The sequence below is a fragment of the Cricetulus griseus genome, chromosome 2 (assembly GCF_003668045.3).
Source record: "Cricetulus griseus strain 17A/GY chromosome 2, alternate assembly CriGri-PICRH-1.0, whole genome shotgun sequence".
Taxonomy (NCBI): Eukaryota; Metazoa; Chordata; class Mammalia; order Rodentia; family Cricetidae; genus Cricetulus; species Cricetulus griseus.
In genome coordinates, this window is record NC_048595.1 from 4,196,773 (window position 1) to 4,217,207 (window position 20,435).

The 20,435-nt window shown below is 52.7% G+C and overlaps 3 protein-coding genes across 7 annotated transcripts in view; 1 reads left to right on the forward strand and 2 right to left on the reverse strand.

The window, feature by feature from the left end:
* Window positions 1-8,850: 8,850 nt before the first annotated feature.
* On the reverse strand, window positions 8,851-9,708 carry Hes2 (hes family bHLH transcription factor 2). The gene is made up of 4 exons (XM_027398139.2): window positions 9,664-9,708; window positions 9,466-9,561; window positions 9,171-9,270; window positions 8,851-9,083 (listed from the first exon to the last, which is right to left on the reverse strand). The coding sequence occupies exons 1-4, from the start codon at window positions 9,706-9,708 to the stop codon at window positions 8,851-8,853; spliced, it is 474 nt and encodes a 157-aa protein (XP_027253940.1).
* Window positions 9,709-14,781: 5,073 nt separating this feature from the next.
* Window positions 14,782-15,114, reverse strand: LOC100756118 (cytochrome c oxidase subunit 7A-related protein, mitochondrial). Its single transcript, XM_027398364.2, has one exon. It carries the CDS (start codon window positions 15,112-15,114, stop codon window positions 14,782-14,784), a length of 333 nt encoding a protein of 110 aa, XP_027254165.1.
* A 697-nt stretch (window positions 15,115-15,811) lies between these two features.
* The window catches only part of LOC100755239 (espin), a 31,407-nt gene continuing 26,783 nt past the window's right edge, over window positions 15,812-20,435 (forward strand). For all 5 annotated transcript variants that reach the window (XM_035439370.1, XM_035439369.1, XM_035439371.1 and 2 more), the window contains exons 1-2: window positions 15,812-16,105; window positions 19,260-19,453. In XM_035439370.1, coding sequence (XP_035295261.1) covers window positions 15,812-16,105; window positions 19,260-19,453 — 488 coding nt within the window. The remainder of the gene's footprint in view (window positions 16,106-19,259; window positions 19,454-20,435) is intronic.

The window sequence follows — 20,435 nt, forward strand, 5'->3', positions numbered from 1 at the left end:
ATTCAAGGCCAACCAGACTGTATGTATATCAACACCCATACAGCATCTCCCTGCCTTTTGGTAATCTCAAGATTACTTTGAAGGGAGAGCAGGGATTGAGGCAGGGTTTCTCTGTGTAGCCCTAACTGTTCTGGAGCTCACTCAGTAGACGAGGCTGGCTTTGAACTCAGAGATCCACCTTCCTCTGCCTCCCAAGTACTAAGATCAAAGGCATGTGCTGCCACACCCACTTTAGGCTTCAGATTTTTTAAAGACCAGTTTTACTTCATGTGTATGATTTGCCTGTGTGCATGTACATGAAGTGTGTGTGTGTGTGTGTGTGTGTGTGTGTGTGTGAGAAATGGTCAAAAGAGGACACTGAAACCCCTGGAACCTGAGTTACAGAGGGTTGTGAACCATCTGGTTCACTCTGGGCCATCTGGAGCTTCTGGAAGAACCGCCAGTGCTGCTAACCAGGTGGTCAGGGCCGCCAGTGCTGCTAACCAGGTGGTCAGGGCCATCAGTGCTGCTAACCAGGTGGTCAGGGTCATCTCTCTGGCTCCCAGATCTACTCCTTTCGCCTGTTTAACCTACTTACATACAAGTCTGCAAGGGAACTGCTGCTTGTTGACACAACCCAGCACCTGAGACATGCAGTTCCTCAAGTACCTCACCCCTGCTCAGCCTCAGATCATAAATTCCTCACCCCGGCTCAGCCTCAGGTCTCAAAAGTCTCTGTCCCCAGCATCCATATCCTCAATGGCTGGCTGCATCTCCCTCTATTGTTGATTTTTAATTGAATTCTGTTGTGGTTGAAGGACACTCTATAATTTCATTTCCTTTAGATTTATAGAGCCTTGTCTTACATCCCAGCAGATGGTCTCCTTGACAACCATTCTATGACCTCTTGAGATGATGTTTATTTTGCTGATGGCTGCAAGGACCAATTGAGTTAAGTTTGTTGACCTTCCAGGCTTCTACATCCTTACTGATTTTCTGTGTATGCTTATCAGTCACTTAGAGAGGAAGGTTTACATCTTTGGATCTTTGACTATAATCATGCATTTGACAGTTTTTTTTGTTTGTTTGTTTTTGGGGTTTTTTGTTTTGTTTCGTTTTGTTTTCAGTTAAATGTTTTCGGCATTGGGTATTGAACTTAGGACTCATACATGCTGAGCACATGGACTACCACAGGTGTGTTTGCACCTTGGATTCTGAAGCCCAGGTACTAACTACCTACACATTTGTAATTTTTATTTGTCTTCTTAGCGATGTTTTGGGTTTTTTTGTTTGTTTGGTTTGGGTTTTGGTTTTTGGAGACAGGGTTTCTCTGTGTAGCCCTGGCTGTCCTGGAACCCGCTCTGTAGACCAGGCTGGCCTCAAATTCACAGAGATTCTCTTGCCTTTGCCTCCTGAGTGCTGGAATGAAAGACCTGTGCCACCACTGCCCATATCTTAGAAATGTTTTTATCTCTCCTAGTGTCCTAATCTTCACTAAGAATCTATAGCATTCTGCAATTTGTTTTTGTTTGTTTGTTTGTTTTGTTGGCTGGTTTTGTTTAATAAATAAATCCCCATCTAGGGGATGGGGACAGCACTCAGCAGTTAACGGCCCCTTTCAGGGGACTTGTATTAGTTCCCAGTCCACATGGGACAGTTCACAACTACCTGGACACCTCTTCTGACTCTTGGGGGCATCTGTGCTCACATACACTCACATACACACACACACACACACACACACACACACACGCACGCACGCGCGCGCAAAAACTAAAATCACAGGGCTGGAGAGATATCTCAGAGGTTAAGGGCACTGGCTGCTCTTCCAGAGGTCCTGAGTTCAATTCCCAGCAAACACATGTTGGCTCACAACCATCTGTAAAGAGATCTGGTGCCCTCTTCTGGAATAAAGGCACACAGGCAGACAGACCACTCACACATACAATAAATCTTAAATAAAATAAAATCACTGCTGGGTGGTGTGGCACATGCCTTTAATCCCAACACTCAAGAGGCAGAGGCAAGGGGAATCTCTGTGAGTTCCAGACCAGCCTGAGCTACACAGTGAGGTCCTGTCTCGAATAAATAACAATGTATTATTTGTTGTTGGGGTTTTGGGGGGCTTTTCGGGGGGCGGGGGGGGGGGAGTTGAGTCAGGGTTTCCCTGTGTAGCCGTCCTGGAACTCAGTAGCCATGTAGGCCACCAAAGGAGTAACAGGTCTGGACTCTTTCTCCAATAAGATGAGACCATGTAGAAATACTTAGATTAATAGAAATGGGTTAATAATTAAGACAGAGCTAGTCAATAAGGAGCCCTAGTCAGTGGCCAACAGTTTTATAACTAATAAAGTATCTGTGTGTTCATTTGGGGCTGAAGGGTGGCAGGACCAGCTGGGACAAAGAACCTCTTGGTACAGAGTGAAGTCTCAGTAGAGATAAGTGAAGGAATGAAGAGGAGAGAGAGAGATGACTCAGAGGTTAAGTGCACATGATACTCATGAGGACCAGAGTCTAGATCTCAGAGCCCAGATCTGGCAGCTCTCAAATGCCTGTCACTGCAGCTGCTAGCTATCTAACTCTTCTGGCCTCTCCTGGCATCTGTACTAGAGCACACACTCATGCACATGTACACACTCATATTCACACTTTCACACTCATACACAATTCATGCACACACACACACTCATGCACACATGTGCACACACACAAATAAAATGAAATCTATTTTTCTTTCTTTCTTTTTTTTTTTTTTTTCGAGGCAGTTTCTCTGTATAGCTTTGGAGCCTGTCCTGGAACTTGCTCTGTAGACCAGGCTGGCCTCGAACTCACAGAGATCCACCTGCCTCTCAAGTTCTGGGTTTAAAGGTATACACCACCTGCTAACTACTTACTTTAAGTTACTTTTATGACTATGTTCGTGTGTGTGTGTGTGTGTGTGTGTGTGTGTGTGTGTGTGTGTGTGTGTGTACCCACGAAGGCCGCAATAGGGCATCAGATCTCACGGATTGGGAGTTACAGGCTGTTGTAAGCCCCTAACGGGAGTGCTGGAAAGCAAGCTGGGGTCCTCTGGAAAGGCAACAAGTGCTCTTAGCTGCTGATCAGTCTCTCAGCTACTGGATTCTGTATTTTTTATGGTTTTGTGTTGTCCACATTTAAGCAGTTCCGAGTTTCTCTGTGGATCCTAGAAGTACCCAGACTGTTTCACAGACCATGAGAAATGGTTTGACCACGATATTAAACTTGCACTTTCCTTTCTCATTCCCTCACAAGTGCACAGCAGTTGCAGCAGCCTCCTGTCCTGTGGTGACTTTGTATAAAGGGACAGTAACATGGGAGAGCGTGGTGCAACATCAGGTTTTACACGCTCGTGTTTTCTAGATAATCAGTGAGGGATGCCACCTAATCACGCATGGATAAAATACCCATTCAAAATACAAGGAGTAGGGCTGGAGAGATGGCTCAGAGGTTAAGAGCACTGGCTGCTCTTCCAAAGGTCCTGAGTTCAATTCCCAGCAACCACATGGTGGCTCACAAACATCCGTTATGAGACCTGGTGCCCTCTTCTGGTGTGCAGATATACATGGAAGCAGAATGTTGTATACATAATAAATAAATAAAATCTTAAACAGTTCCCAGCATCCATGTTGGGCAGCTTATAACCCTTCCAGCATTCCCGGGACTCTTAGGGCAAGCGCATACACACACACACACACACACACACACACACACACACACACACACTTAATGTAAAAACTATCTTAAGACCCCCCAAGAAGAGCCGAGTGGTGGTGGCGCACACCTTTAATCCCAGCACTTGGAAGGAAGAGACAGGTGAATCTCTGAGTTCGAGGCCAGCCTGGTCTACAAAGCTACACAGAGAAACCTTGTCTTATCAAAAAAAAAGGGAGGGGGTAAAAAAAAAAAAGACCCCAAGAAGATAGGGTTCTGGGCAAACCTTCTACAGCATAAGCACCAGCAGCCACATACTCCGTTTGAAGTCTTCTCGGTCCACTGTCCTTACCCCTATGCCAGAAAACACCAGATTCCTGCAGCCAGGTCCTGTGACAACCCACAGGCCTCTGCCCCTTGCTGCCCCCTAGTGGATGTCCCCTAACAAGCCACCCTGTGCGTAGGGTGTGTCCCCCAGAGCCTTTCTCACGCTCCCAAAATCATTATTCATGCGTTATTGGAGCTGCTTTAAGTGCTCGAGGCTTTGCCCCGAGCCTCTGAAAAAAACTCAAGTGAAACTAGGTACTCTCTGGGAAGGCTCGGTGGGTGGCTGCCTTCTCCCGGCTATCGTACGCATGCGCATGCCCGGGCAGCTCTCAGAGAGGCGGGCACAGCCCGGAGATGTGCAGGCCGAGAGTGCCACACGTGTGGGCAGCCCACAGAGGAGTTAAGGCTTGGGGAAACAAGGCCACCGGCCGGCTTAGCTGTCCTCTGCAGCAATTCAGGCCGTCTGACATGCTCTGAAAAGAAAATATGCAAAAGGTTAAAAATAACTTGAGTCAGGATGGCCTAGATGTTTGTGTGTGAGCTTAGGCAAAGCTTCCAGAGCCCTGTGAGGAGAATAAGGCCACCCCAACCATCCTGCCCGAGACCTTAACCCCCAGGGCGGAAATACTCAACAGACACCCATGCCTTTCTCTTTGGCTCTCCAGCTTCTGAACAACAAACCTCAGTGAATTAGAATTTCCCCAGGCATCTCTTGTGGAGCCTGGAAGACAGAAAAGGCTGACGCCTGGTGCCAGCCAGACAATTCCACACAGTTCTGACAACCCCAGACCACCTTGCCTAAGAGAAAGGGAGTGGATCCACATCTTGACCAGGGCTGCTTAGCTCACACACCGGTCTTCAGTTTAAACCCTCCCCTCCTGTTAAGACCGAGAACATGGACTACCGGAGGTCACTGGATCGCTTCGCTTCTCCCCGTGTGTCTGTCCACACTGCTTCTTTCTTTCTCCTCTCTGTGTAGCTCTGGCTGTCCTGGAACTCGCTCTGTAGACCAGGCTGGCCTTGAACTCACAGAGATCCACCTGTCTCTGCCTCCTGAGTGCTGGGATTAAAGGTGTGCGCCACCAAAGCCCGGCTGTTGTCTCTTTTAATATTACTATTGTGGTGGTGGTGGTTATTATTATGTGGAGGGTGCAGGCAGCCATGGCCTGCATGTGGAGGTCAGAGGACAACTTTGTGGAGTTGGTTCTCTCTGTCACCAGTCTTGTGAAATACCCGTAATGAGCTGGTTGTCCTTTATTTGGCTTGAGGATAGGTGGTCAAACTTGGCTCTTCAGGGTTGCCTCAATAGCCTCCGTTGCAAGTCCATTGCCCTTCCAGCTCTGCCATGGCCAGAGACTGGTGCAGATGCCCACACTCGGGTTTGAGCAGGTACACACACACACACACACACACACACACACACACACAGATCCCCCTCAACCCTGCCAGCCCTCCACAGGGGAGACCCCACAGCACAGAGAGGGCTTAGCGGGATTCTACAGGGCTGCAGATTCTTCAAGATGTTTCCTGCAAGTTTTGTTCGTTCTGCTAGTCCCAAGCAGGTCAATGGGATCTCCCTGCCACGGCATCAATTCACAGGGGGACACAGGAGAAGCATCATCCGCAGCAAACAGCCCTTCACCCTCAGGCTTACGGAAGGCAGACACCACCTCTTCTCACTACCTGGTGCCAGAGGGGCAGGTGGGGTCCTGTCCAAGGCCTGGGTCTCCTCAGAAGTGTGTGTCTCAACAACAGTGGGCTCCCAGGCAGCTCAGCACCCTGGCATCCTTGAGTCATAGTCAAATTGGCCACTGGAGTTATGAGAGACAACAGGGACCTTTTCCCCAGTTTGCTCAATGTCCAGTTAGATTTAACATGCAGCCACCTCAGAACAGCCGCCTGGAAAGTTCTTGATCAGTTATGGACTTTTCTGGGGTCATAAAATGTCTGCTTGGCTGGAATCCATAGCTGGTACTTATAATCACAGCTAGATGGGAGAGAGAGGTGGCTCCCTGACAGCTTGTTCCTCCAGCCTATTTGGAAAAGTTCCAATAAGAGACCTTATCTAAAACAAAAGGTAAAGGCACCTGAGGAGTGACCTTCATGTGTGCTCACACTCACACTCAAGTGCTTCTCTGGAGCAGCCTCTATTAAACACTGAATGAGCCACTGCCCTGCTCACCTTGGATCATCAGACAGGTCTCTGGGTCCAGTAAAGGAGCTGCCAGGAAGAGGTGCTCACAGCGGCTTCTGAAGGAGTTGCAGGTATCCCTGTTTCACCAGCCCAGCTGGGAACACCAGCCTAGAGCTTCCAGGTCTTCCACACATTCCACTGAGAAACTGGCTTCTTGCCTCAGGCAGAGAGCCTCACCCACCTGGGCATGCCAGGGCCCCGTTCTGCAGAGCATCTGACCCTATGAATCACCCGATTATCCACACACACACCCCTTCATAGCTGCTTACCTAATAACTTGAGGCCAGGTCAATACACGTCATGGAACTAGAAACCAAGATAGACACTCAGAAGCAGAAGTGGAGGGGATGGCTAAAACCAGGCCTCAGGTCCAATTCCCATGGAATGTAAACCTCTGTGGAGGAGCAGGTGTGGTGGCACACGATTTAATCCCAGCACTCGGGAAGCAGAGGCAGGTGGATAACTGTGAATATCGATAACGTAAAATACCAGTGCTGAGAGCTTTGTTTTTTGAAGGAGGGTCATGCTATGATAGCCCTGGCTAGCCTTGAACTCAATACTCTTATTTCCTCCCAATGTTGGATTATAGGAATATAACACCGTGCTTGCTTGTTTTGAGGTTTTTTTTTTTTTAAGGAATTTTGTTTCCTGCTGCTGTCCTTGTTTTCTAAGGTTTAAGGATTTTTTTAAAGATTTTATTTATTTATTATGTATACAACATTCTGCCTCCATGTATATCTGCACACCAGAAGAGGGCACCAGATCTTGTTACAGATGGCTGTGAGCCACCATGTGTGTGGTTGCTGGGAATTGAACTCAGGACCCTGGGAAGAACAGCCAGTGCTCTTAACCTCTGAGCCATCTCTCCAGCCCTTTTTTGGATTTTTGAGACAGGTTCTCACACCACAGGGAAAGATGGCCAGAAACATATGTGTAAACCAGTATTGAGAGTTCTTATATGTGGAGACAGAAGGCTGTCCATTTAGATACAAGAGGAAACCCAGAAACGATTGGAGCTTGATCCAGGGCCGTCATTCCTCTGCCTCTACTTGTTCTCTAAGAACAAGAAACAAGGTGCACGTGTGCCCGGGTGGTACAAGTGTCTGGGTGACCCTAGAAGAGTGGTTCTCAACCTGTGGGTCACAACCTTTTTGGGGGTTGAATGACCCTTCCACAGGGGTCACCTCAGACCATCAGAAAACACATATTTACAGTACAATTCATAACAGTAGAAAATTACAGTTATGGAGCAGCAATGAAAATAATTTATGGTTGGGGTCACCACAGCATGAGGAACTGTGTTAAAGGTCACAGCAATTGGGAAGAGTGAGAACCACTGTGATGGGAACTTGGAGTGGTGGTCAAAGCAAAAGCCAGGCTGTGGAAGGTTCATCACCGTGTGAGCCAGTCACATCAAACCCTTCAGTCCATCCTGTTTATAGAGTACCATTGTGTGTGAGTGCCTCGTGAGACACAGATGAACTGTCCAGCCCCGCCTCCCCGACTCACAGTCTAGGCCCCTCCCCGACTCACATGGCCTTGCTGGGAGCCCCCTGCTGTCTTCACATTGATTTTCTTTAAGAATGTCTCTTTCTTCTTCACCTCCTGCCACCCAAATCAGCATCCAGATTCACCATAGATGGATGGCAGAGCAGATCAGTGACTGTCCCTTCCCTGGCCATTCTGTCTCCTTGGCTTTAGTGTCCTGGTCCCCAGCACAGGCAGAGGGAGAAGCAACCCCATACTGCAATGCTCAGCAAACTCCCATGGACTCGGGGTCACCACGGTTCATAAATTCTACTTTCTCTGCTGCACTTACTCCTGGGATCTGAAGGCCCTTTCCCTGAGTCATCATAGAGCTTCCAGGTTTCCTTTTGGGAGAAATAACTTCTCAACAAGTTGCTTCTCGCAGCCACCTGCCTGGGTTGGTGGCTTAGCAAAGAAAGCAGGCAGGGTGGTTCATGCTACTTCACCTGCTGCTGCCTCCTGAGTCCCTGCCATTCCCAGGCTTGAGCTCTGCAGTCTGTTCTGGGTTCAGTTCCTCCAAAGTCACCAGGGAAGCCACTCACTTGCCCCACCTTTTCCTGACACCTGAAGACCACTGGGCCTGGTGAGTGGAGAAAGAATGTTTGGAGGCTTAAATTAGGAAGCCCCCACCATCTGCAGTAGAGATCACTGGCGGGGAAGCCTAGGAGTGGAGGAGATGGCTGCCAAGACCTAGGTGCTCCTTTGCCTGCTCAGTGCTCTACGGAGCCTCTGGAGGAGTGATCAAAGTCCCCCAAGTCATTTCTCTGTTTATGGAAGAGTGGTTCTTCCATAAGCTGAGCTGGAAGTATACCCAGGTGTGGCTGGGAATGCCGTGACCCATCAGAGCAGGTGAGCTCCAAGATCAGAGGTTTGTCTGCTGCCCACATGAAGGCAGGTGTGGCAGCTTTGACTGGCCCAGTGCCAGAAGTATGTCTACCAGTCCAAGCCTTGGCTTCTTCCTCACCCTGCCCGGAAACTCTCTTTTCCCTCCAGCCCCTGAGGTCATCATCCAGATAGGTCATGGGCATCGAATTCTTGCGAGGGTGTGGGTGCTAGACTGTTCTTCTCAAAGTGAGGGAGATGCAGTCACCACTGAGAACTTCCTTAGTCAGCTAGCCCATCCAGGTCCCTGGTCTGGAACATCCAGGAGCCTACCAGGGCCGCCAGAGGCCAGGGCTGCCTGGAGGAGGCACCTGCGGAGAGGGAGCTGGAGCAGGGGCGGGTGTAGGTGTCTGTGAAGGTGGGACACCACTGACAGTCCTCTGCCGCAGGTGCTCCAGCAGGCGCGCGCTCACGGCCGGCTCCAGGACGCTGCAGGCCGGCAGCATGCGCGCCAAGCGCGCCAGACAGGCTCTGTAACCCTCGAGGTAACTATCCAAGGGCTCTGTGGACAGAATGCAACGTGAGGCTCAGGTCCTGAACACTGTGCAAACTGCGGGGCACGTGAGGAGCGGGGAGCATGGTCACTCACCCGGCGCTGCAGTAGGGTAGGGGGACACAGGCTGCTCCTGCAGGAAGCGCACGGTCATTTCCAGGATGTCCGCCTTCTCCAGCTTCGAGTAGCGGGAAGTCTGTGTCAGGCCAGACAAGAGAGACACCCCATAACAAGCCGGGCCATTGGGCACCTCGCTCTTGCACCCAGATGCTCGCCAGTCGCGCGGTGGTCTCTACCACTCCATGGCTCAGATCCCACCAGGAGGCCTTCGGATCACCACGGAGCCCCGGGACCACTGGGTGCCCCAGGACTGTCCACCTCAGACACTCACCTCCGCGCCCAGCAAGGGCAATACCAGCCCCTTTAGCTGGCTCAGGCTCTCGTTGATCCTTGCGCGCCGGCGCTTCTCCAGCAGTGGCTTCAGGGTCTGCGGGGAGGTGCGGGAAAGCAGATGGGCGCAGAAGCTACGGTTAGGAGGGTCACGATCGCCCACCCCACGCTGCCGCGAGTCCCTGTCTCCCGTTCCTACCTTGCGCAGCTCCGCCGCGTCTCCTACTCTTCTAGGCAGTCTCATGCTCCCAGGGAAAGCGAAGAGCGCGCACGGTCCGGTACCTCGGGGTGGAGGATCTTGCTGCAAGTCAGAGCAAAGAACGAAACGGGGAACCAAGTTCAAAGCCGAGCCTAAACTCGCGCCAAAGAAGTGCGCGCCCAGCCAGCTCCAGGCCTTTAAGGAGGCTGCGCCCGGCTCCGTCCCACCCCGCCCCACGGAGTCTGGCCAGCGCCACTCCCACCTCTCCGCCTTTGTCTCTGCGCAGGGTGGGGCTGAGAGGAAGAGTCAGAGCTGTTCCCCAGAGATGTCACTCTGGCCTCAAAGTCCCATCTGTGGTGGGGTCCCGCGACGTGCGGGCGCCGACTCCCAGGGCAAGAAGGATGGGTGGGGCCCGGCCTTGACTCCCTCTTAGCGGCTGCAGAGCTACGGAGCCCCGGAGTTCAGGGAGACCCAACAAGGGTTAAAAAGAGAGATTCGCTCCACCGACTGGACGTGGAGAAGCAGTGCTAGCAAGGTCCAATCTTTCTCCGGCCTGGCTGCCAGAACCAGGACTGAGGTCGCTGAACCCCTGGCTCTAAACAGTTTAGAAGCTAGGGCACCCCACTGACTTGAAAACCGCCTGGTCCTCCGGCCCCAGGTTGTGGAAAGGAAGCCTGAGCCCCACTCCCCAGGAAGAGGCAACCCAGGGTCCTCGGAGTTCATTTCAATTCAAGGCGCCCCGGGCTCCACCTGTGGGACCGTCGGAGGTCACATGACACGCGGGAGGTGGCGGTCCTGGGCGTGTGCCCCGGCTGCTGCACTCCGCCCCTGCGGGCCCCGACACGCCTCCACGACGCGTGGCCGTTGCTGCGGCAAACTGGCAGGCGTCCCCCGCCCATCTGCCGCGGGCTCCCCTCCCAGGGTCGGCTGGCGGGGCAACCGCCCCCAGTCTCAGGCCCGGAAAGCCAGGGCCGCACAACCAGAGTCCGTAGGAGGCGCTCGTGGGGCGGGGCCAGGGTAGGCTCTGTCCAAGGTACTGGACGGACCCCTCGTTCCTGCCTTTGAGCCCCATTCCCTGGAAGCGAGCCCCAAATCCCTGGAAGTGCTCCCACAGTAGGCAAACGATGGAGGCCAGTGCACCAGGAAAGGGGCCCAGGGCGGCCTGGGCAGCAACGCTCAGCCCTCCTATTTCTATGGAGGTCCTTCTATGGCATACAAGGACCCACGACCACCACCAAGGAGTTACTTTGTGCAAGCTCGTTGTTTTCGACCTTCATTTCCTCAGTTTCGCCATCCCAACAGTTCTAATGAAGAGGACTTGTCCCAGCAGGTCTTGGGATGCCTGATTCCCCGGTTCTCTCCCACAGTCCGGTCTAGTATGACTATGGGCCAGCCCCTCACTATGTACACCAGGCTGGCTTCCAACTGACAAAGGTCAGCCTGCCTCTGCCCTCCGAGTGCGTGTGCCACCACATTCATTAATTATTCTTTGAGAGCTCAAAGAGGGAGGGCCAGGCGGATCTCTGTGAGTTCGAAGCCAGCCTGGTATACAGAGTGAGCTCCAGAACGGCCAAGAGTAGAATAGTAGAACAGAGAAACCCTGTCTTGAAAACAGGGGGGGGGGCTTTAGGACCTTGTAGGGTTCAGTGGTTATGAGCAAGCGCTGCTCTTACAGAGGACCCGAGTTTGCTTCCCAGCCCCCAAGACAAATGGCTCACAACTTGCTACCTGTAACTCCAGTTCTGGGGGAATCTGATGCCCTCTTCTGGACTTCTTAGACATAGCAGTCATATGTATAAATCTGCACATAGACACACACACGTAGAGATAGATAGATTATGGATGGATGGATGGATGGATGGATGGATAGATAGATAGATAGATAGATAGATGAGTTGAAAATAAAAGTAAGCCATGCGTTGGTGGTGCACGACTCACTTGGGAGGCGGAGGCAGGCAGATCTCTGTGTGTTCCAGGCCAGCCTGGTCTACCTAGCGAGTTCTAGGACAGGCTCCAAAACAATACAGATAAACCCTGTCTTGAAAAAAAAACTAAAAATAGATGGATAGATAGATTGATAGATAGATAGATAAATGTAAACCCTCTTTTTGAAAAAGGACTTCATGACAGGCAGTGGTGGCACACACCTTTAATCCCAGCACTTGGGAGGCAGAGGCAGGTTGATCTCTGTGAGTTTGAGGCCAACCCAGTCTACAGAATGAGTCCCAAGACAGCCAGAGTTACACAGAGAAAAACTCTATCTCAAAAAAAAATGTAAAATAAAAATAAAAAGGACAGTGTGGAGCCCCCTCCCCTGAGGCTTCATTCAGTTCAGTGTCCCCAAGCCCACCCTACACTGCCCAAATCCCTGGAGAGAGACTGATGCTGACCCCTAGAGTAAATTCCCTTTGCTATGCCAGTCCCCGAAACTTTAAGTGCCTCCCCCCACCTCTCCCACCCCCACTGTGAAGGAGTTTAACCAGGTGATTCACCCTTCCCTTCAAACCCCCCTTCTGGGGGTTTGCTAACGATTTGGAAGACAGGTCCTTTAGAAGCAGAACTTGGGGTGTTCAAAGAGTGGGGCTCAGGCTCACTAGGACAGCCTACAGTACCCTGGGGACACACTCTACCCCTGATCCTACCTGGGGTATTGAGAAATGTGCTGGCCTTTGTCTGGGAGAGAAGCCTGAGGGCTAACGATCACCCAGCTTGGAGGTGAGGGCTATGGTGAGCCAGCAGAGGCATGAGAAGACCTTCAGAGGAGGGAGCTCCTAAGCTCATGCCTGGAGGCAGGGAGCCAGAGGGGAACTCTGGAGAAGGGATCCAGCCTGAGATGCAGAGAGAGAAGCACAGCTGGGCAGTCAGACTTGCCCCTTCCCATCTGTGTCTCTCCTGGGGCTTTAAAAAACAAAGCCTGTGAATGCTACCATCAATGGGTAGGGCCATCAGCCACTAACCTGATGACCTAGCTGGATTCCCAGGGTGTACACGGTGAAATGGGAGAACCAATCCCTGCAAATTGTCCTTTGACCACCACACACACTCCACGAGCATTAAGACTAACACAGGCACGCACACACACACACACACACACACACACACACACACACACACACGAATAAATAGGAACTCTTCATGCCTCTGTTTCCACAGCTATCAAAGGAAACTTGAATCCCTCTCTGAGCCAATTGGAGTGGATCATGCCTGTAATCCTACATCATAAAGAGGAGATGAGACTCGGGAGTTCAAGGCCAGCTTGGGATGGATAGCAAGTTCAAAGCCAGCCTCTGAAACAAACAACAACAACAAAAAGACCAAAAAAAAAAAAAAAAAAAAACCCTCCTGTAAGGATTAACAATTTGAATGGAGAGCCTGGCCGCGTGCCTGGTGAGTGGAAGGGTTCTATACTTGTGTCACCACTAACAGGCTCTTTAAAACTGCTGGGGAGGACTCAGTGGAGTATAAGAGCCCAGATAGGACAGACAGACAGGCAGGCAGGCAGACAGGCAGGCAGTCAGGCCGGCACAGCTGAAAGGGCCTGGCTCCCGGTCTGAGTGCGAGCTGTGTCCTCAAGGAATGTGAATTAGTTGGTCAGCAAGGATGCATCCTGACACCTGGATTTATGTCAAGTGTCACTGCCTGAGTTGGGAATGACTCAAAAGCATTTGACAGGAACAATGCATGACAAAGCCATATGAGGTGTCCAGGGTCAAGGCAGCAATCTTACAGGCTTGAAGACCTGCAGGAGTTTTGTCACAAAGCAGGCACAGGGGAGTGGAAGTCAAATCCAGCCATCTTAGTTTGGATACTCCTGCCACCCACCACGTACTGGCCTTTGGGGGCTCCTGCCTGACTGGATATGCTGTTGTATGTAGCTTCTGGAAGTACCAAGAAGGCATAGCGCTAAGTCGCAGTAAGGAATTCGGAAACCTCTAGAAAGAGGTTACAGATTCCAGTAACAGCAGGTCCTATGGTGGAACGAGGCCTCACCAGCTAGGTGGAAGTGGTTGGAAACTCACCTGAGCTCTCAGCAAAGTTTGAGCTCACCTGGGAGCTCGGGCCAGCGTGCGTGGCGCCACCGTGTGGTGAAAACAGAAATGGACGCTGAGACTGCCCCGGAGACCAACTACAAATAGGCGTTCTGCAAACAGCTTCCAGCACCTCCCAGGCTGGTAGGAGTTAGGCACTGATTGAAACACTGGTAGGAGTTAGGCACTGATTGAATGGGGCTGGGTTCTTACAGACCTCTGCTGTGCGTGGGGGAAGAAGACGAAGAGCGCAAGCTGTTTCAAGGTTGCTGCGCTCCCACACCCCACCCTGGGAGCTTTTCTCCAGTCAGCAGACCTCCTTGCCTCCTCCAGTTCCCATGACCTGTTTCCAGCCATGGCCTGTAGGGTGTGCTTACCTGCCTGCACCCTCAGGCGCTTCCCAGTGCCCTTGTTCACGTGGTGATACCGTCTCTCTGGACAAAGGCACAGGAGCCTCTGCCCACCAGGCCCCATCCCTCACATCATCGTTTCTGGTCTCTTGGTTTGGCAGGCCCGGGCCTTCAAGTGCATGGTCCACTCTCCCATCACCCGCCAGCCTGGGGGATCAGAATCTTCAGCTCCCTGTTCTAAAACAGTTCTGAAACCACCTCGACACCACTTGTCCTTCCTTTCACTTAAATAGATCCTTGCTGGGCGGTGGTGGCCCACGCCTTTAAAGCCAGCACTTGGGAGGCTGAGGCAGGTGGATCTCACGAGGCCAGCTTGGTGTACAAAGCGAGTTCCAGGGCAGCCAGGACTGCTGCACAGAGAAACTTGACTTGAAAACCCGAGAGAGAGAGAGAGAGAGAGAGAGAGAGAGAGAGAGAGAGAGAGAGAGAGAGAGATCCTATGGGTTTTGGAGTTGTTTCTTTTTTCAATTCTTGTATTTATTTATTCAGGGGCCGTGTGCTATGGTGTGCACGTGCGGTTCAGAAGAAAACTTGTGGGGGTTGATTCTGTCCTTCCACCATGGAGGTCCCTGGGATCGAACTTGGATTGTCAGACTTGGCGGAAAGCACCGTTGCACGCTCCTTTTGCTGGCTTCCTTCTTTCTTTCTCTTTCTGCCTTCTCCGTCTCCCACGGGCTAATTCATTTATTTGGAGTCTGGGAAGCCATGTAGAGGGCACTCAGGCAGTAGATGGTCCCTCCCACAGTCAGCGCCATGGGGGTCCGGTAAAGCATTTGGTCGGGAAGGCCTCGTTTTAGGTGGAAGAAATTCTGGAAGAATTTCTGTAGCTCTGGAACTTTGTTCTTCCCAGCATAGACATATGCTGTCACACTGGAGGTCAGTTTAGTCGGTGTGGCAAATACAATAGGCGGTGCTTCTGTGGAAGCCACTGGCTTTAACCCCTGCGGACTATAGGATTCCAAGGCCCAAGCTCCAGCCAACTTGTGCGTGAAGCCGCTAAACTTGTAGTACATGTTGCCCGAGCCCGGCTTCACACAGCCGCTGCCTGTGCGACCTCCCTTCTTTTTATTGGGTCTAGACGCTAGAGGGACCCTAGCATCCCCAGCACTCTGCACTTGATGGGACATTTTAAGTTTCGGGGCAGTGGCATCCAGTTCCCTGGCTTTGAATGCCCTTCTTACCAACCGGACCCAGCAACAGGCACCTTCGTGATGCCCATGACAAACCATTTCCTATCTCCCTCTTGCCAGGTTCTAGTGACACTTGCAGCTCCTTGTAACTGCCATCGGCTTGTGTCCCCGGCGCCTGAAACAGCACATAGTGGCCACTGGGCAGCCGAATGAACGGATCTGTCTGGATGGCACTAGAATCCTACTCAGTTTTTAATGTGCGGCAAATCAGAAGAGGAACTTCTATGCGCACCAACCCCTGTCATCCGCCAGGGACAGGGGAGGCTCAGGGCCCGGGAGGCGGGACCGAGAGGAGGCGTGGCGGGGGCGGGTCCCAGGCTTAAGCGGGGCACTCTCGGGGTCCCCGCCCCAGAGCGCTGCAGAGGGATCTCAGAGCCGGGGCAGCGGGCAGCCGCTCTGCCTCTGGGGTTCACACTCCTCCGACGGCTGGACCGCGGGGCTACTCCCGGAGCCTGAAGCCACCCGCATGACGCCCCGGGCAACCCACTGATCGCCGGGTCGCAGCGCCGAGGGCTGCACCATGGCCCTGGAGCAGGCGCTGCAGGCTGCACGGCGGGGCGACCTGGAAGTCCTGAAGTCCCTGCACGCCGCCGGCCTGCTGGGGCCTTCTCTGCGCGACCCGTTAGATGCCCTGCCGGTTCACCATGCGTCCCGATCTGGCAAGCTTGACTGTCTACGCTACCTGGTGGAGGAGGTTGGCCTCCCGGCCGTGGCCCGCGCGCGCAACGGCGCCACACCGGCCCACGACGCCGCTGCCACAGGCTACCTCTCCTGTCTGCAGTGGCTGCTCACACAGGGTGGTTGCAAAGTGCAGGTGAGTCCACTCCAAGAGAGGGTTTGGGCCCAAAAGAGGACTCCGGACCTCCAGTGGCTTGAAAATAGGTGAAATGGTCTTGGCTCAGCTGAGCCCTTCAGATTTCTCTCTCCAGCCGGCTTTAGATAAGATGGGATCCTGAGATTGAGGATTTGGGTAGATTCCTGGTCACTTGGTATCAGGGAATCCCGAGGGGAAATGGACTCAGTGGGGCTGGCACCTCCTAAGGCAGGCAAAGTGCAGATCCTAGAGGGAGTGGCCCAGGCTTGGAGGAAGGTGGGGGCAGTGTTGGGCCTTGGCTGCCAAATTAGAAGGCCGTGTCATCCAGGCTCAGGTCTGGAGGGAGCGTGCACAAGGTCCCACAACTCACCCCAGGCCAAGATGCAGATACCACTAAGTCAGGGACAAAGGTAGTGGGGCATGAGGTGGGGCAGCTCTCCCTAGGACATCGGTGGATCCAAGGATATCCGCGTGGGCCTTCTCTTTGTGCCTGGGATAACCACGGGTCACTTTGAGGACCTGCCAGAGGGAGACCTGGCCGAGAGTGGATCAGAGCGTCCTCAGCACAGAGAACAAGAAGTGAAATGCCCTGAGGTGTCCACATTCTTGTGCTGGAGGAAGGCTAAAGAAACCAGGGTGATGGCCGGGATGGGAGGCCAGAGGGTCTCCGAGGCTGAGGGAAGGAATGGGTATGATATTCTGGTTACCTGAGCAGCCAGCTGAGGCAGGAGCCCATCTGATCTCCAGCAGGCAGAGACCACCACTGAGTGGCTCACATCTGTCACCAGGGCACTTGGGAAGCTAAGGCAGGAGGACTGCTGTGAGTTTGAAGTCAGCCTGGGCTACAGAGTGAGACTCTTGTCTCAAAAAACAAAAACAACCAACCAAACAATAAAACCCCCCACAGACCACTAGGTTAACTGCACACCAAAGGGGTGAGAGCCAACTCTAACCTGGTCTGCCGGGGGCCTAACAAAATGTGCTTCAGCTCCCACCTCCTGCCCTCCAAGGACAAGCTCCACCTCCCCGTGTTTCTGGGAGCATCTTCACTTCCTTATCTCCTGCCTTGTTATCAGGAGTTCCTGGTCATGTGGCCCACACCACATAGTCCATGCCTCCCTTTTTTGGGAGGCGCCTGCCTCCCTGATCCCATGTCCAGCGCTGGCTGTAAGTCCTCCCTTATCACTGCAGCCGATGTACAAGGGAACACACAACCTTTGTGCCAGTTTATCATGTCTCCTGCCCCATACCCCCGTGGTGTGGGGGCAGAAGTGTGGGGGCAGTGACCTCCATCTCTGGTCCTGTTCAGCCTAGAGATAAACAGCTTAGAATGTGGGCCCCAGCACACAACGCTCCCAGGGCCTGCCCAGCTGGTGGTACCCTGAACACGGGCCACTGACTTCATGTTGCCATCATTATCCAATAGCCCTGAGCTACAGAGATGCCCTACACCCTCAGGCCCATGTCCCCACGACCAGTGGAGAGGGAAGGCCTGTCTCAAGAGCTGAGGTGCCAGACTGTCATCTTTTTTTTTTTTTTTTTTTTTTTTTTTTTTTCGAGACAGGGTTTCTCTGTGGCTTTGGAGGCTGTCCTGGAACTCGCTCTTGTAGACCAGGCTGGTCTCAAACTCACAGAAATCCACCTGCCTCTGCCTCCCGATTGCTGGGATTAAAGGCGTGTGCCACCAACACCTGGCCCAGACTTTCATCTTTGTAGTCCTGCTTAGGTCACCTCTAGTCAGCCATGCCTGAGCTCACAAGGAACAGACTAAACAAGCCTGCTCACACCTACAATATGCAGCAGGGAACTCTGGCACCTTCTTAGTCCCTTACAGGCCATTTGCTTTCTGTCCTATGACCCTCCCCACCTCCACAGCCCGACTGATGGCATGCCAGTCTCCCGTGTCCCCTTCTTTCGGGGGGCTCTGAGGTCTTCTGGTTGAGATCCACCTGCCTCAGGGTCTCTGTGCCTTGGCCACATGTGTTTCTGTGGAGAGGAGAGACTTCCCCTCCCAGTCAGTCACCTCTCATAGCTGCTCTCTCTGGCATCTCTGTGCTTGACACCGACAGGTTGTCAGCTTCTAGGATAGCACACACTCTCAGATGCAGTAGCCAGCCCCAGTCGGGACATCTGGGGTCTCCATGGTCCCCTCCCCCACCAATGAACAGCCCCTCAGCTCCTCCCACAAAGAGAGATACAACAGGTATATATGAGGAAGAGTTCTGGGCCTACAGGGTGCCTGCAGAAGTTTCAGCCTCTGGAAGAGCCTGCTACTAGTCCACACCTACACCACTGGCTAGCTGCCCCAAGACCTGCCCACCAGGGCCCAGTACCTCCTCCTCCACAGGACAAGAACACAGCTTGTTCCTGTAGCTGTGTACAGGCGAGTCCACAGGAGGGCAGCTTCTTGTGTTGGGGGCTGGGTTGTTGGAAGTGTACCAAGATGGAAGGCTATGTCCCTCCCAGGGGACACCTGGGAATGAGGAGGAGGAGGAACAGGGGTTTGGAGGCAGGGGCGTTCTAAAACCACCTGGTAGAGACTCAGCTACCCGACCCTCCCTGCCTTGCCCAGCCCAGCACTGTAGTCATTTACTCCTGTGTTTCCCAGGTGTCAGGGCTGTGCCTAACTCCTGCTAGGACATAGGGTGCCATGTTTTAGGTGCCTCTTGTGTCCTGGCAGCTCTCCATCATGCCCTAAAGGCCTCAAAGAGTCCCACAGTGTGTTGCTGCCTCTGACCTGAGGTCAAAGCCAACCAGGAGTTGCCTAAGGGCAAGAGCAGATTCAAATTCCTTCGATCTCTTTCACCCCCAAAGTGCTAAGCTAGGCACAGCCATTCCCACAAGGAAGGGTAAGCATATGGACTTGCGCCCCCTCCTGGAGGAAGTTGGCAGTAGGCTGAGCACCTGGCAAGAACAGGTTCAGACTACAGCGTTTTATTTTATTTTATTTTTAAAAGACTTTATTTATTATGTATACAATATTCTGCCTGCATGTATGCCTGAAGGCCGGAAGAGGGCACCGGATCTCATTACAGATAGTTGTGAGCCACCATGTGGTTGCTGGGAATTGAACTCAGGACCTCTGGACCTCTGGAAGAGCAGTCAGTGCTCTTAACCTCTCTGAATACAGTTTTAACTCGCTCTTCTACCACAGGAAAAAGATAATTCTGGTGCCACAGTCCTGCATCTGGCTGCCCGCTTTGGCCACCCGGAACTGGTAAACTGGCTTCTGCAACACGGTGGCGCGAACTCCGCCATCACCACAGACACGGGTGCCCTGCCTATCCACTATGCCGCCGCCAAAGGAGACCTCCCGTCGACAAAACTGCTTGTGGAGCATTACCCAGAGTAAGAACCTTCCTTTGCATTATTGCTTTGCTTTTGTGCTGGGAATTGAATCCGGGGCCTTCCACATGCAGGAAGTCCTCCATGGAGCTACACTTCCGGGCCAGGACCTCCTTCTTGGTTTATTTTTTGGAACAGGCTCTTACATAGCTCAGGCTGGCCTGGAACTTGCTAAGTAAAAGATTTGGGCCTTGGATTCCTGATCTATAATTTTCACTCTTTTTCTTTCTTCTATGTATTTATTTGTTTTTCTGGAGACGAGTCTTTGGTTGGCCTGGAACTCACTCTGTAGACCAGGCTGGCCTCAAACTCACAGAGATCTGCCTCTCTGCCGGCCTCTGCCTCCTGAGTGACTGCCTCCCCCAGCCTCAGGATTGTTGGTCTTTGTGTGACCACCTCCCAAGGGCTGGGACTCCAGGCCTGCACTACCACAGGTGACTTCAGGACTTTTCTCTTAAGGAGCTCTCTGGGTACAGAGGCCAAGGCTCTGGTGAATACCTGGAGGTTGCTGCAGTGGCAGCTTCAGTGACCATCCCGGATTCAGAGGCCCAGGCCTAAGACAGGTCCTGTCAAAGTGAAACTTCTCCCTTCCACACAGCCTCCGCCTCAGGTCTGCAAGCAGGTGCTCCCCACCCTAGCTCCCTGAACAGCTTCGAGCTGGATTTGGTACACTGGGCTTGCAGGCCCAGATCACACACCCTCCTCAGGGGTGCTTGTTTGGCTGCAACAGGTGGCCTTAAGCTCAAGTCTGCAGTCTGCGCCCATTTCTAAGACTACTTCAATAGAGTCATGAGTCAGGGGCCTCCTCCTAGACCTGAGTTAGGCAGGGCGGGAAGGGTCAGGTCAAGGGTCAAGCAGGTAAGAGGAGAGCCGCCCTTTAGTCCCACGATCCCTACTAGCCCCAGAGCCATGAGCAGGCTACCTCTAAAGAATCTTCCAGTTCTGCAGCCTCTCAACCCATTCCTGTCACTGGTGGAGGGGCTCC